General features: G+C 43.8%; 1 protein-coding gene across 14 annotated transcripts in view; it reads left to right on the forward strand.

Moving 5' to 3' along the window:
• COL19A1 (collagen type XIX alpha 1 chain) overlaps window positions 1-17,638 on the forward strand; it is a 404,037-nt gene that overhangs the window by 290,137 nt on the left and 96,262 nt on the right. For all 14 annotated transcript variants that reach the window (XR_008314075.1, XM_053286727.1, XM_053286726.1 and 11 more), the window contains 4 exons: window positions 6,424-6,468; window positions 6,698-6,733; window positions 7,815-7,868; window positions 10,533-10,577. Coding sequence is in view for 13 of the 14 variants with exons in the window: in XM_053286727.1 (XP_053142702.1) it covers window positions 6,424-6,468; window positions 6,698-6,733; window positions 7,815-7,868; window positions 10,533-10,577 (180 nt within the window). In the remaining variant the exon portion in view is untranslated. The remainder of the gene's footprint in view (window positions 1-6,423; window positions 6,469-6,697; window positions 6,734-7,814; window positions 7,869-10,532; window positions 10,578-17,638) is intronic.

The raw sequence follows: 17,638 nt of genomic DNA on the forward strand, positions 1-17,638 counted from the left end.
TACTTGGGCATACTCCAGGCTGATAACATCGCACACACTGAAGTTAAAAGAAAAATGGAAAGTGAATACATACGGAGAGTTAGAAAAATCCTCAAGTCCAAACTCAATGGTGGGAACACTATACAAGCCATAAACATCTGGGCTATACCTGTTATCAGATACACTGCAGGAATAATAGACTGGACCCAGGCAGAGCTAGAGACGCTAGATCGTAAGACCAGGAAAATCATGACCATCAATCATGCTCTGCACCCCCGCAGTGATGTCGATAGGCTATACCTCCCTCGCAGCTCAGGTGAAAGAGGAATGCTGCAAGTCCATCAAACAGTAGAGGAGGAGAAAAGAGGCCTTGAAGAATATATAAGGGACAGTGAAGAAGATGCACTTCAAATGGTCCATAATGTGAAACTATTCAACACTAATGAAACAAAGCAGGCCTACAAGAAAGAACAAGTCAAGAACCGAGCAGAAAAATGGAAAAATAAGCCCCTGCATGGTCAATATTTGCACAATATAAGTGGAAAATCAGACATCACCAAGACCTGGCAATGGCTTAAGAATGGCAACTTGAAGAAAGAAACAGAGGGTTTAATACTGGCTGCACAAGAACAGGCACTAAGAACAAATGCAATAAGAGCAAAAGTAGAAAAATCCACCACAAACAGCAAGTGCCGCCTTTGTAAAGAAGCAGATGAAACCGTGGACCACCTAATCAGCTGTTGTAAAAAGATCGCACAGACTGACTACAAACAAAGGCATTACAAGGTAGCAGGGATGATACACTGGAACATCTGCAAAAAATACAAGCTACCTGTAGCCAAACATTGGTGGGACCATCAAATTGAAAAAGTTGAAGAAAATGAAGATGTAAAAATATTATGGGACTTCCAACTACAAACAGACAAACATCTGCCACACAATACACCAGATATAACTGTAGTCGAGAAGAAAGAAAAACAAGTCAAAATAATCGACATAGCAATACCAGGGGATAGCAGAATAGAAGAAAAAGAAATAGAAAAAATCACCAAATACAAAGATCTACAAATTGAAATGGAAAGGCTGTGGCAGAAAAAGACCCAAATAATCCCAGTGGTCATTGGCGCCCTGGGTGCAGTTCCAGAAGACCTTGAAGAGCACCTCAGCACCATACGGGCCACAGAAATCACCATCAGCCAATTACAAAAAGCAGCTTTACTGGGAACAGCCTATATTCTGCGACGATATCTATAACAATTGACAATAAAATTCTGGCATCCCAGGTCCTTGGGAAGGACTCGATGTCTGGATAAAACAAACCAGTCAATAACACCTGTCTGACTGTGTAAACAAGAAATAATAATAATAATAATAATAATGTTACGTCTCACCATATTGTTGATGGGTCGCCCGGGTCAACAAGGACCGCGCCAGGTGCTGGAGTCCCTGGACATCTGGTGGCAAGTGGGCAACAGGACTCAGGATCTTCAGTTGAGCAACCAGGGCTGAAGACAGCAAAGTTACTGGAAGATACGTTGCTTAACCGAAAAAAATATATGAAAAATGCCAACAAAGAAATAATGATCTGCTATTACAAGTCTAGTCCAACTAGAAGAGGTTATTTAAAAAGAATGTACCAAATTTGGAAAGAGAAGCATCCAGATACAGAAATAGCAGAACAAAGGCTAGCAGACCAGAGAAGATTCATAATAAGAAATAAAGTATTCACAGGAGTTGAGCTGGAAGAACTGCAAAGAGCAACACAGGCTGAAGACATGGAAGAAGAATTACCACCAACTGAAGCAGTTACTCAGGTGCAGGTGGAGGAGGTGTTGGAAATAGAGGATGCCACTGTTGCTGAACTGTTTCAAAATCAAAACCAGGCAACCTCCCCTTTGCCTTCACCTCAAAAACCTAAATGCCGTTTAACAGAAAAGCAACAAGAACTAAAGAAAAAAATAACTGAGCACATGAACCAAACAACCACCAGGGTTCGACTTCCAGCTCTAAAAACAGTTGCCAAAAAACAACTTGCTCAGGTATTAAAAGATGTCAATGCTGTATAATTTGCAAGAAACAAACCAACTAATGTACAGTGCAGCAACAATAACACAAGAGCTCGGATATAAGATCAATGGATCTGTAAAAAATGAAAGTAGTACATCACCTAAATGGACGATTAGATTAGAAAATAAAATCTCCAGGCTTAGATCAGATGCTAGTAAATTGAAAGATATGAAAGACAAGAAGCTGAAGAATGAAAACACCAAACAGTATCTGATCCAAAAATACCACCTAGATTCAAGGAAAATTAGAGAAGTCCTGGAAATAATAAAGCAGCAAATAACAGCAGTGTCAAAGAAGATTAGCAGATATGAAGCCAGAACTACACAACACAGGCAGAATCTTCAATTCCAGTCAAATCAGAGACATTTCTACCAAAGCATAGAAGGAGAAACTGCAAGAAACCTAGAAACACCAAATAAAGAAGAAACAGTTCAATTCTGGGGGAATTTATGGGACAATCCAATAGATTATAATAAAGAAGCAGGCTGGATGAAAGACGTCAAAAAATGTAACCAACAAATCCAAGATCTAATAATAACACCAGATTTAATAAGTGAAAGAGCAAAGAAAATTAAAAATTGGACTGCTCCAGGCGACGATGAACTGCATGGCTTTTGGCTTAAACACCTAACAAGCCTTCATAAACAACTATCAAAACAGTTGAATCACATTTTGCAAGGAGGTGATATTGAACAATGGCTAACAACTGGGAAAACTCATCTCATCATGAAAGACCCAGCAAAAGGTGCAGTTCCAAGTAATTATAGACCAATAACCTGCCTGCCAACCATGTTCAAATTATTAACTGGAATAATAGCAGATGAAGTGATGCAACACTTATTAACTAACAAACAGCTTCCAGTTGAACAGAAAGGAAATTGCCCGAACACCAAAGGCACAAAAGACCAGCTGCTGATTGACAAAATGGTTTTAGAAAATTGCAAGAGAAGAAAAACAAATCTAAGTGTTGCATGGATTGACTACAAGAAAGCCTTCGATTCATTGCCTCACACATGGATGCTAAAATGTTTAGAAACAACTGGTGTCAGCAAAAACATTCAGATATTTATTTTAAAAAAGCAATGAGCATGTGGAGTACACAGTTAACAATCAATGGTGAGACACTTGGACAGGTTAGCATTAGAAGAGACATTTTCCAAGGGGACTCACTATCCCCTCTGTTGTTTGTAATCGCCATGACCCCACTTTCAAAACAAAACAGGCCTCGGATACCAAACATCTAAAACATCAAGTCAAATCAACCATCTGCTGTACATGGACGATCTGAAGTTGTATGGAAAGTCCCAGTCAGAAATCGAATCACTGCTAAACACTGTCCGTATATTCAGATATAGCAGTGGAGTTGGACTAGACAAGTGTGCTGCATTAATAATGAACAGAGGGAAAATAAGAAAAACAGAAGGAATAGAACTGCCCAATGGAAGCAAGATCAAGAAACTGGAAGAGAAAGAACCTTACAAATACTTGGGCATTCTCCAGGCTGATAACATCACACACACTGAAGTTAAAAGAAAAATTGGAAGTGAATACATCAGGAGAGTTAGAAAAATCCTCAAGTCCAAACTCAATGGCGGGAACACCATACAAGCCATAAACACCTGGGCTATACCTGTTATCAGATACACTGCAGGAATAATAGACTGGACCCAGGCAGAGCTAGAGACGCTAGATCGTAAGACCAGGAAAATCATGACCATCAATCATGCTCTGCACCCCCGCAGTGATGTCGATAGGCTATACCTCCCTCGCAGCTCAGGTGGAAGAGGAATGCTGCAAGTCCATCAAACAGTAGAGGAGGAGAAAAGAGGCCTTGAAGAATATATCAAGGACAGTGAAGAAGATGCACTTCAAATGGTCCATAATGCGAAATTATTCAACACCAATGAAACAAAGCAGGCCTACAAGAAAGAACAAGTCAAGAACCGAGCAGAAAAATGGAAAAATAAGCCCCTGCATGGTCAATATTTGCACAATATAAGTGGAAAATCAGACATCACCAAGACCTGGCAATGGCTTAAGAATGGCAACTTGAAGAAAGAAACAGAGGGTTTAATACTGGCTGCATAAGAACAGGCACTAAGAACAAATGCAATAAGAGCAAAAGTCAAAAAATCCACTACAAACAGCAAGTGCCGCCTTTGTAAAGAAGCAGATGAAACCGTGGACCACCTAATCAGCTGTTGTAAAAAGATCACACAGACTGACTACAAACAAGGCATGACAAAGTAGCAGGGATGATACACTGGAACATCTGCAAAAAATACAAGCTACCTGTAGCCAAACATTGGTGGGACCATCAAATTGAAAAAGTTGAAGAAAATGAAGATGTAAAAATATTATGGGACTTCCGACTACAAACAGACAAACATCTGCCACACAATACACCAGATATAACTGTAGTCGAGAAGAAAGAAAAACAAGTCAAAATAATCGACATAGCAATACCAGGGGATAGCAGAATAGAAGAAAAAGAAATAGAAAAAAAATCACCAAATACAAAGATCTACAAATTGAAATGGAAAGGCTGTGGCAGAAAAAGACCCAAATAATCCCAGTGGTCACTGGCGCCCTGGGTGCAGTTCCAAAAGACCTTGAAGAGCACCTCAGCACCATAGGGGCCACAGAAATCACCATCAGCCAATTACAAAAAGCAGCTTTACTGGGAACAGCCTATATTCTGCGACGATATCTATAACAACCACCACAACAACATTGACAATAAAATTCAGCCATCCCAGGTCCTTGGGAAGGACTTGATGTCTGGATAAAACAAACCAGTCAATAACATCTGTCTGACTGTGTAAACAAGAAATAATAATAATGTACAGAAGCATTCTCAGTGGCTACCCTACAACCACAGAACTCCCTTCTTTAGCAGCCCATCAAAATCTAATCTAGCTGTTTTCCAAAAGAACTGTAAAACCTTCCTCTTCAGACTGGAAGTTTAAATAGGTGTGGGCTAAGTTCTACTAAATGTAGCCTGTTCCCCACCCCCACCCCATTACACAGGCTTTTTAAAATTTTGTTATTGTATTTGTATTCTGCCTTCCTTCCATGGAACTCAGTGCAACATACATTGAATTTCCAGCCCTGCTTTGCTACAGCAAAGTTGCTATCTCATGTGCTGTCATACTATACTGAAAGCTTTTTTAAACTATTGTGCCCTGCCCTGGATTTTTTATCTTGGTAGGATAGTAACTAAACTAAATGCATTGTATTCCATGGCATGTGTGCATGAGTCATTCAGCCCTTAGCTAAGCCTCCATCCTTGATAAGAGCAACTTACTTCTAGTGGAATTTGACAAAGGAGGGCTAAGTCGGGATCAGAACGTCAAACATCTGTAACAATTTGAAATAGTCATCGATGTACTCTAGGCCTAAACCAGTGTTCTTCCTTGTAAGGCCCAGGAGCCAGTGGCAGTGCCCATCAATCTTAAGTGTGGCTCCCTGACTAATGGTTTATTATTGGGCCTGTCTGAAGCTTCACCCAAAGCTGAACACTCTGGCACCATGTGGAGGTAACCATTCCCACCGTGCAGTGCTGTGCCTTGCTCTGCACTGGGGCGGGGGCAAATACACACTTCTCTAAGGGAAAGGGAGTCCTTTGGGGCCCTGCACCATTTTGTAAGGCATGTACAGAGTGCTGGGAAGTCTAACCCTACCCAGTGCTTTGCTCCTGGTCTAGAGCTCTTAAGACAGGACTCATCTCTCCCAAAGAGGCACCTTTTAACATGGTGATTCTCTTTATTTAGCAGGGGGAAAGTAACTGGCCCTATCTACCCCCAGCACAGTACCTCCAGTGACTGTTGCTGGTTTCTATCTCATGTTTCTTATTAGATTGTGAGCACTTTGGGGACAGGGACCCATCTTATTTATGTATTATTTCTTTGTGTAAACCACTTTGAGCCATTTTTGGAAGGGCGGTATAGAAATTGAATGATTGATTGATTGCATTGAATTGAATTAAAGGGCCCTCCCAGCACTCAGAAAAGCAGTACTGTGTGGAGGTCAGCACAGTGGAAAATGGTCTCACAATGAAGGTTTGGTGTGTGTGTGTGGGGGGGGTGTTGGTCAAAGTGGCCCCCTCTTGAAAAATAGTGAGGATCACTGGCATAAATAATAGTATGTTGAACACATGTAGCACCTCCTATGTTCCAGGGCAAGCATTACACACAGAAGTGCCTTAGAGTTTTAATTATCACTACTTGAATTTTGTTGATATGATTTTGTGGCTTAATCTTGGAGAACATTAGATGGCCATATTGAGGAGAAGGATGCAGGGCAGTTGTGGGGTTTCTTCACCTGTCAGGGTAAAACACTGGAGACAACTTTGTATCATTTTCTTTTTCTCAAAAGAGTCATCAAGACGAACTGGGCTTAAAAGGCACAAAAGGTGAAAAGGTAAATCATGAGCTGCTTGTGGGGCAGGGGAGCAGGTATTTGTTAATGTGTGTGTTAGGACTTGGGTAATTAAGCATGACTTGCACTCATCAGCCTAGACTTTAAAAACAAAATAAGAAGGGAAATTAGCAAAGACAAAATATGCTGCCTGGAAGCAGCACTCTCAAGCCCATGGTTTTCAGTATCTGTTGGAGTTTTGGTCGGACTGATAGTGTATACTCTGTTTTAGGGAGAGGCTTCTGAAAAAGGAGAAAAGGGGGATCCAGTAAGTGGAACTCTGAACTGTAGTCTCTTTCTGCTGTATTTTCTTAACCTGCTGCATACTTTGGGTATTCATTTTCTGATGTGCTTTTAATTAGTTTAAAAATCTTTATATATAAAACATGAACATAACTGTTTCTATATGGAGTTTGATGTTTATTGCCACTGTGATAAAGAGGTTAAAGTTAGTCATTTGCAAGTAAAAAGATGATAGATCATGGTCTGGTTTGAATGATTTTTTTACTACATGTTGTCGGGGAGGCAGGATCATTCATGCTCAGTGGATGTACTTTTCCCACCTCTGGGTCTGCTGGATAACACTTGCATTGGGCCTCTGTGCATAAATTCCAATTGTGCAATCAAATTCAAGATTGTATCTACAGTAGGCTTTCAATGGATGGATGTAGGTTTGGACCTATATGCAGTGGATTTTACACTCCTAGCCTCTATGCAAATGTTACGTCCATGTGTAGACATCTGGCAGACTCCAGTGTCTGGCTTCATAATCTTGAGGTTTTATTTGGTCTTGAGTACTACTTGTACTGTTTTTCTCTATTAATAAGCAAGTCTTATTCTTTAATATCTGTCATACTGTGTTATAGTATTTATGATAGATATTGTTCCTATTATTACTATTCCTGCCACTAGCTGATGTCCCTGCCCTCTAGCTGCTGCCTCTAACTTTCTCAGCACGTTCTCTAACTACTGCACTGTTATTCACTATACTATTCCCACACTTGTGAGCCCTTCAGGTCCTGATCTGAGTAAACGTTCACAAAGTATTTTCTCATTGTTAACTTGAAGGACCTCATCAGTGGCCATGTTCTGCTCCCACTGAAATATTGCCAAAGGATCATACTGGCTATGACTCTAGAGAAATGCTTCACTGGCAAGTCTTTGGAATTAAGCTTTGCACTGGGTTTCACTCCCTTTTCAGGGTGAAATTGGTGCAAAAGGCTCGTGAGGAATTAAAATAACTTGTGAATTCTCACTAGTGCATCCTACGAGCACTTGTGCTATGTGCAATTTCCATCTATTATAATAGATAAAAGGCTAACTTACCTTTCTTGAAATCATTTGTTTAGGGCGAATCAGGAGAGACTGGTCCTTCTGGACCCATTGGAAGTCCAGGGCCACAGGTATGTAAACTACATATAATAAACTGTACAATACATGTATTGCATGTAAGCTTTGTGTGCTCTCTTCCAGAACAATAGCAGCATACTATTGGTTTCCAGACTACAATATGATACTCCTCAATGACTCACAAATGAAGTGCTTGCAGTAGCAAGCATTATGAGGATGTGGGAGGAACAAACACAGTGTTCCATGTGCTCGGTTTCATGTGTGTTGTGCAAAAGAGTGAGTGGGAACTTCTTGTGCAGAACTCTCTTTTCCTCCTGAAGCAATCTGTCACCATGGGAGCATTTTACAGCCCTCCATGACGTGTTTCTTCAGCAACAGAAGGCTTCAGGAGGATGGAAGAGCACTATGCAAGAAGTCCCCACTTGCTCTCCTGTACAGCAATGCATGTGGAATGTGGGCACATGGAGCAATGCATGCACCCCCCCGCCCCATCCCCATAATGCTTGCTACTGCAAGTGCTTTGTTGTTCTGTATGTGAGCCAAGGTTTTAGCATCTGTATGTTGTTAGCTCTGTTATCCTCAACTGAACCTTTGAAACGTGTCAGAAATATATGCAACTTCATAACAGTTCTTTCTGGATGTCCTGTTAACATCTTGAAATTGAACCTGGAAAGATGAAACTCTGTCAAAATCCTGACATCCTTGGTCTGCACAATTCCAGATATTAGGGATGTGCACAAAACCAGTATGCCTGGTTTGGTTCAAGTCCAAATCAGATTTGAACAGAACCGGACAAGTTTGGTTTTGCCCCCCAACACACACACACACCAGCCAATTCCGTCTTGGCCCCAATTCAGGCTTGTCTGGGGGTTCTAACATTTTTTTAAAAAGTTTTCTTAGAACTCACCGCCTCCGGGGGGGGCACTGCTGTGGCCATGGGGGAGTCTCTGGCAGTTCCTCCTCCCCCCAGTCTCAAAAAGGCTCCATTTGGATTGTTTTGTAGGGATGTGCCCGAATAGGCTTCGGCACTGGCGGGGGTACTACTTTAAGGGTGGGGGAGGGTGTACTCACCCCCCCCTCGCCGTGTTTCCCCCGCCAGCGCTCTCCAAATTTCAAGCCCCTTGGGGCGGCAGCGTTCCTCCCTGCCACCCCGTTCCCCCCGTCGGCCAGAAGTGGCTGGAAGTCGCGAGCGCGCGGGCGCCCGTTGTGCATGCGCGCGCACGGCAGGTGGGCGGGTGCTTATGCGCACGATGGGCGCACGCGCGACTTCCAGCCACTTCCGTCCGATGGGGGGAACGGGGCAGCAGGGAGAAACGCTGCCGCCCCGAGGGGCTTGAAATTTGGAGAGTGCCGGTGAGGGAAACACGGCGGGGGGGGTGGTGAGTACACCCTCCCCCACCCTTAAAGTAGTACCCCTGCCAGTGCCGAAGCACCGAATCCTGCCCCAGCGCCAAAACGTTTTGGAGGCCTTTACAATGGCCTCCGAAACATTTTGGGCACAAGTCTATTGTTTTGGGCCCATTTTTGGCCCATTCTTGGCCTCTTTGCACTGCTGGTGGCCAATTTGAAGGATGCTGCGCAGGCGCACTGGCTATCTGTGTGACCCTGGTCATGCAGGTGGCCACTACACATGCACGTTGGCCTCCAAAATGGCCAACAGAGCAAAGAGGCCCAGAACGGGCCCAAAACAGCCCAGAACGGCAAAAAACTGCCTGAACCAGGCCATTTTGAGACCTTGACGGGGAAGGGTGCAACCACTGGAGACTCCCCTCCCATGGCAGCACACCCCAGAAGTTTTGAGTTCTTTATAAAGGGGTTTTAAAAAAATGTTAGAACACTAGACCGGTCAGCAGGGGCAGTTCGGCTCAATCTTGAGCCAAACTGTGTCTGATTCGACTCGAGGGCAAGCCGGGGGTGAGCCTTCAAGCTGGCCCAGTTCAATGTCAAACCAACTCAAGGTCGAGCTGGTTCGCACATCCCTACCAGATACACAGTAGACTGTTAAACAGAAGCAGGAATTATACTCAAATACAATGACCAGAATCACTGCCTTTACCACTCAAACTCTGTTATGCTCCTTCTCCAAACTGAGAAACGGTCCTGCTATAACTAAAAGAAGCACTTCATTGTTTCTTTGACCTTTGTTATTTTATATATAGTGGACATGAAATAATCATGAAGACAAGCTCAGAGTTGCACAACTTCATACTATCCTTACGACTTTAAAACACTCATCTAGAGGGACTTTCCTGGTGTAAATCATTTTGTAGGTCATCGTTTCCCTCCATGCCCCTGAAATAGAAGTGATTATGAATGATTATTCAGATGCAGAGGGGCAGCCAGATTAGTAATACAGCCCTTTCCTCTTGCATGCAACACAGTTGTTTATGAAGAGCAGCTAATCTGCAGAGTGTTCAGAGTGGGTTTCCCCTGCATATAAAATCTCAACACATAATCTGATAATATAGCTTCCTGAAAATTGATTGTGATTGTGTAACATAGAAGTTGGCTAGGTCAGACCATTAGGGTTGAAGATATGGATACACACTTTAAGGGGCCCCTAAATTATTGGTACACTAAAGGAAATCTAAAATAAACGTGATTAGAAGTAAATTGACATTTTTCCTTCTTATTGCTGTTGTTCAGCTATACCCCCTTTAACACAGGCATCGTATAACCATTTATTTTTAACTTACATAGTTATAATTGTACTACAGGGACCTCCAGGACCAGTTGGCCCCAGTGGGCAACCCGGAGAAGTTGTAAGTATTCTCTTTTTTTATTGTACCCAGTAAAACTGACTGAAGGGAAATATTAGCTGATGACACAATATTATGAGAATTGTTGGCACACTTTTTTTTACAAGGAGTTTGAGGAGAGATGTGATACCCCCTGGGATTTGAAGCCAGAAATCCTGGCTTTGTTTCTTCTCCTCTGTGTAGTTTAATACACATTGTATTGCCTCTCTGTGTCTACCCTTTGCCGTCTACTCAAGCATGACAACCTTGCAAATCAGAATTCCACATCATATTCCATTGTGTCCTTACTCTTCCTGGGTATAAAAGTACCCTTATGCTGGATAATGAAAATAAACACCCCACTACAAATTATCATACAATAAGATAAAAGACCCTTAGATATTCAGTGGACATTCATAGCAGCAATATCTGCCCTCTGCTTATGCACATTCAGTTTGAAGGTCTGCATAGACTTTAAGCATGTTCACAGGTAAATGTGTAGGGCTCTCTCCATGTGATCGGGAACCCCCTCCCATGTATTAATTGAACATCTGAAAGGGCCTACAGGGTCATGCTCATTCCTTCAGTTCATTTTGAACAGAGTGAGAAATAAATCACTTACAGTTGTTTCCTCTGATTTTTCTTCTTCTTCAGTATAGATACATAAGTAGGAGAGACATGCATACTTTATTTATTATGAAGAGGGAATTTGTGTATTGAATACAGCTTTGCCTATTAAAATAAATTGAAACAGTGACCCAAACCTTTTCCCTCATCACTTTTATGTATTTGAAAGGAAAAGTCATGTTTGAAACACATGTGCCCCTTTCATTATTATCAAATACATGTTTCTTTTTTCTTTTTAACCTAAGTACAAAATGCCTTTGGAGAAGTTACCCTCAGTATGATATACTTCCAAACAGAACAGCTCAGAAACATCCACAGAACTAAGCTGCTTTTAGCGCATCTGCACTGCTGTCTTACATGGTCTGTAGGCTGCACTTGATCTTATTCCCCTATGAATAATATGAGCAAAAGAATCAACCTAAGGGCAAGGTGACCTCTTTTAAATGTCTGTGGAAACTCTGACAGAATACGGTACATTCTAAGAATAAGGTTTCTATCACTATGCCACTTCATTATTTAAACATGATTATTAAAAAGCCATATTTGTTTAAAATTATTGTTAGAATTGATATCAAAAATAATGTATAGAAATGAAGGGGTGAGTCTTGAATTATGAATACCTATTATTGCTCAGAGTTCTTGGTCGGAGGGTTAACTGCAGTACCTTTTCATACATAATTAGATCAGCAAATGACAGGGGCGTAGCTAGGGGAGAGGGGGCCCGTGTTTGCCCCTCTCCCCAGGGGTCTCGCAGAGGACAGCTGATCTAGGGAAGAGAGTTTTGTGGTAGCAAGCATGACTTGTCCCCTTAGCTAAGCAGTGTCCACCCTAGTTGCATTTGAAGGGAGACAACCTGTGAGCACTGTAAGATATTCCCGTCAGGGGATGGAGCCGCTCTGGGAAGAGCAGAAGGTTTCAAGTTCCCTCCCTGGCTTCTCCAAGATAGGCTGAGATTGATTCCTGCCTGCAACCTTGGAGAAGCCACTGCCAGTCTGTGTAGACAATACTGAGCTAGGTAGACCAACCGTCTGACTCAGTATATGGCAGCTTCCTATGTTCCTATGAAGAAAATAGGAAGGGGTGGAGCTGGGGGGTCCCTCAGAAGCTGGGAGACCTGGGTTCTTTGAACCCATCTGCTCAATTATAGCTACATCCCTAGCAAATACACTAACTTGACAAATACAATAGTGTTGTTTACTGTTTGGTTTCACAGTAAGCTTCTGTTTCAGCCTTGGACGTTTATCTAGGATTTCCAATAGTTTATTGTGACCTGTATTTCAACAGAATAATTAGAATGTACCTTTCTTGGTTGCTGCAGTCAAGGCCATCTCGGTGGGTTATCCCCCTCATGTGCTCCAGGGCAGGACTATGTTAATTAGCTGAAAGATAGAAGCCTCTAGAGCCTGAGGGGGATGACCCCACCCAGTTCTTACAGTCCTGCGTTGCTCCAGGCAGACGTTCTCTTCTCTCCGATCTTCCCTTGCTATTTCTTATACCTGATTTCCATTAAACCTTCTTGTTTATCCTTTACTCCACTTCGATCCCTCAATCCTCTCTCCTCTTCCTCTCTCCTACTTTCTCTAACTGTAGCGAGCATGCAGGAACGCCTGTAATCTCTCTGTTCCTGCAAGGAGAACGAGGAGTGTGTTCCCTAGGGACACAAGAGCGCCCGGATCTCCACCACCAGTCGCGTCCTTGCTGGCTTTCAGAGAGCCGTCCAGCAGGCCGAAGTCACAGCCAGTCTCCCGCCCTCGGGCCTCGAGCCTTGGCATAAGGCAACATGCAGGCCGCAGGATGAGGTCTCAGCCAGTCTCCTGCCCTTGGGCTGTGAGACTTGGCATGAGGCAACATACAGGGAGGAAAAACGGCAGACAGAGGCCTTAGAGCCCTTCTTCCTGCTGGAGAGCCGAATCAGAGCCTCAGCACAATTGAGGAAAGATGCTCCTCGGGCCATCTATATGGCATCCCTCGTTTCTGCGGAATTTTCCTCGCTTAGGGGCTGAGTCACAGCCTTATAACCATGTCCATGCCACTTCTGCTACTATTATATGTGTTTACGCTACACTTCATATGAGACACTAACAAATTTATTATATTTCAAAATCCTTATGACCAGAAAGACTGGTTACATTGGGGCAAGCGAGGATGCTTTCATCTGCAGAGCAGGATCAGCCCTGCTTGCATTTGAATGGGAGACCACAGGATTATTGATTATTTTATTATTTTTTGTTGCATTTCCATAACTTCCATCCATTTCCAAGGCTCTGGGTGGTGCACAACAAGGTCTGTGACTGTAGCTTCTGTAACAGCACAGGAACAGCCATGCTAGATCAGGCCCATGGCCCATCTAGTCCAGCTCCAATTCACTAAAGGACATAATTAATTTTTCGTTCAAATGAACTTCCAGGGAAACTAATATTCTCCCTCACAAGAGAGTTTTATCCGCGAATGATGCAACCTGTATTCTGAGGAGAATGACCTTTCAGGTGAGTGCCAATTATTCATTCTATGTCTCCAGACCAGTAGAACATAAAATTAACTTTCTGGGAGAGCCCTGGCCTCAAATAGATCCCAAAGTCCAGAAGGGAACAGGTCTCATCTTTACCACCTTGCAACCTCTTAAGAACATAAGAACAGCCCTGCTGGATCAGGCCTAAAGCCCAGCTAGTCCAGCATCCTGTTTCACACAGTGGCCCACCAGATGCCGCTGGAAGCCACAGGCAGGAGTAGGGGGCATGCCCTCTCTCCTGCTGTTGCCCCCCTGCAACTGGTTCTCAGGGGCTTCGGTAAGGTTCAAAATCCCTTTCATTTACACTACTGAGGTGGCTCTCTTATCACTAAGTACGCCCTCTTCCGATGAGGGAACTTACCTCAGGGAGGTGCTTATTTATATATCTTACTAAAGACAGGCATCTAGCTAGAGGTCACATGCCCTCTCATGAGACATAGGATCCTCTGCTGTACTTCTACTCTACCTTTAATGTCTCATTATTGGGGAACATGTTCATACTATCTTTGCTGCTCTCATGCATCTAATTTGAACCTTAATAAGGCCTACTACCACAGGCACTGATAGCCTTGCCTCTTCCCATTCTCCCATCCCAAGGCCCCACGCTAGCCTCTCATAGGTTGGCTGCATGGAGCCTAGAGTCATACCTCCTTAGGAGGCTGATTTTTTCACCCTCCTGGCTCTGGATTTCTGGGGTAGCATTGAGGCAGTTCAAAGAGACTACCTGGATAGATGCCACCTACGAATGAAGTCCCTAAGGATAGCTCCATCTGCCTCCGGCTAGCAGGGGAGGACGTTCACATGGACAGCCCTTCTGGCTCTGTTCACCCTTCCGGATGTCCCACAGTTAATAATATACAATGCGAACACTGCCAAATTAACAGTGACACAGAAGTGGACAGCCTCCTCCAACCATGGTAGAACTACAGGTCCACAGTCTCACCCAGGTTTCCCACCTGGGTCAAGTGCTGGCATGCAAGTGTAGCTGCCACTCCCAACAGAGGAAGGCCTCAGGCATGTCAACATCCCCGGTCACATGTGTGAGGACACACCCCTGAGAGTAGTATACCTCATTTCCAAACACAAAATTGGTGAAAGGGGAGATATATCGTACTACCCCTAAAACAAAATACACTTTTCCTCAGATCTCCACTCCCTGGCTCAACAATCCCATATGAGGTAGCAACCAAGAGGGCCATACTAATCTTTAGTGACATACCGCCTGCCCAGTACTGCATAGTCCACATGGGCTCTCACAAATTCTCCAGCACATCACATGGCAAACCTCAGTTTCAAATAAGGTCATGAGCCATTGTCCAGCCACTCGGCAACATGAGCCCTAGACCTTTGAGGTCTGCCTCCTATGTAGCGAGAGACGTGTAACCAGGTCCATTGCATGGCCTAGTAGTAACCAGGGCCACATTGGCCTCCCCATTCCCATCTTAAATACCCTCTCCAGGGTCATGTCACAGCCATGGTTCCTAGGGGAGCTCATTTCCAGCTTCCAATAGAAATATCAAGACTCCCTCCGGGCAGTAAGGATATGACCCATTGTTTTAATCTCTAGTGGGACCCCCATTACAGGTAGTGACATGGTAAGCACCAATCGTACAGTCGACTTATTCTATCTCGATCTAGCCTGTTGACAGTCTCTCTCCATACAAAACCATCTTAGCCATGAGATGATGGCACAGGGGCAGCACCTCGATCAATACCACTGTTTTTGTGAATACCACTATTCCCATCATGGGATATATTGCCACAGAATCATAACCTCTCACAGGCTTATAACCTCTGGACTCTCTCCAGTTATCTTAACATTCTCGCCTAGCTGTTCTTCTGGGGTGAAACTCCCTCCTCCCCTCACCCAGCCACACCCAACTAATCCTAGAGAATTGTTGTACTGCTTGCAGCCTAGCCTAAGGTAGGCAGAGTGTTGTCGTTCCTCATGGGTGCTACCTGCCGACCTCTCCCTCAGAACGTCAGCTGTGCACTTGTCCAGTTCCCTACCCGGGCATGAGATTTACCGGGCAGACGACCAGAGGTTAGCAGACTCCCTAATACAGTGGAATCCTCACTGTTGGCCTTACAGAGGAAGGATATTCCTCTGACTTTGATCTTTCTCTTGACGTCCTAAAGACCAAGGTCCATCTACATCCAAAACACTCTCAGGTGTAACGATGGCACAAATTGGACCTATATCAGCAGTTCAGTCTCATTCTGTAAAACGGACTCTCTGTCTGTTTCCTTCTACCAGGATCTATAGGCGAGGCAGTGCCTTCTCCAGCTATTGCCAGATGGATTAGCGCATGTATCGCTCCAGCGTACTAAACACAATACATTCGGCCTCCCATATATATCACGGCCCACTCAACAAGGGCGGCAGCAACCTCAGCAACCTTTTTTCAACCAATACACCAGTCCAGGAAACCTGTAGGGCTGCAACCTGGAATAATCCATCTACGTTCACTCAGCATTTTAAAGTGGACATTATGCCTCCACCTAGGCGGCTTTTGGTAGACGAGTTCTCTGAGGGTGCTTCTACAGGAGCGGCCAAGAGTGCATCCCTCCCTGGCGATGTACAGGCTTTGCTATGTCCCATCAAGATGGCCTTGATTGCAGCAACCAAGAATGGAGCATTGGTTCACTTACTGTGAAGGCTTCTTCTGGTTGCTGCGGTCAAGGCCATCTCGGCCCTCCCAGCTAGACGCTCTTGGGTTGCTCCTGGGGTGGGGGGTCGCTGTTTTGTTTTACTCATCTAGTACGAATGCTGGAATTAGATCACTCTTCCAGCTGGCAAGGGCTCTTCAGTATCGTTTGTCCACCCAACTCACCTGTCTATTCGAATTTACTATGATTTACTCCATGTTGCTTAATCTGTTGTTGGAAATATAGGTCAGTCTTTATTTTCTAACTTGGCCTGTAAGAACTAGGCGGTGTCATCTCCCTCAGGCTCCAGAGACTTCTATCTTTCAGCTAATTAAAATAGTCCTGCCCTGGAGCACGTGAGGGGGATAACCTATCGAGATGGCCTTGACTGCAGCAACCAGAAGAAGCCTTCATGGTAAGTGAACCAATGCTCCAGTCTCTGTTCTGTTGCTCAAATCTAATAGACCAGCATTCTTCATTGTAAGACTTGGGAGCCAGCAGTAGCTCCCATCAACCTTGTGATTCCATTTCCTGTGCTTCCCCCACAGAGCTCTTAAGAGAAGACTCCGTCTCTCTTAAAGGTCCCTTCCAGCACTGAGGACCATGCAGTCAGACTGTGTAGTGGTTAGCATGGTGCAAAATGGCTCTCACATTGAAGGGTTTTCCCCCAAAGTCGCCCCCACTTGAAAAATAGTGACGATCACTGTAACTTAGACCCTCCACACTGCTGCACCTTCATACCTGTTGTATTCAAGCCCAAGGACCCTGTTAATAAACATAGTGATGCTACATATTCCTAAAGTGGCTATCCATGGACATACTAAGCACGCTGATGTCTTGATTGAAAAATACTGTAAAAATGCAAATTGTTTCACATTGCCGGAATTCTTGCACATGGCAGAAGTATGCTATTTACATTTTCTTTGTATCTTTGATGGCTCTTATTTTCCATAGGGGAACTTTTGCTGAGGGTAATTGATATGTCATCACACTCTCCGCACAAGCATACAAACCCTTTCATGTTCCTTGTGGCCTTCATCTTGTATATCGGGAAGGTAGACATTGTCAGGAAACACTTCATCTACTCCATTTTTTTCATATCAATAAAACAGTAGGAAGCCCGAATAGAGGACATTCTGCTGCTGGATTTACCCCACCATTGATTTTAAGGTGGATAATTGAGTAGTATTTACTCATGCCACTGAACTCTCCTTACAACCAGGGTGATTTTTGTGGTTGTAGGAGAAATTCAACTCACATTCAGCCATTCTCAACATAATTATTAGTTCTGTTTCTGAAA

The sequence above is a fragment of the Hemicordylus capensis genome, chromosome 1, assembly GCF_027244095.1.
Source record: "Hemicordylus capensis ecotype Gifberg chromosome 1, rHemCap1.1.pri, whole genome shotgun sequence".
In the NCBI taxonomy this organism is placed as follows: Eukaryota; Metazoa; Chordata; class Lepidosauria; order Squamata; family Cordylidae; genus Hemicordylus; species Hemicordylus capensis.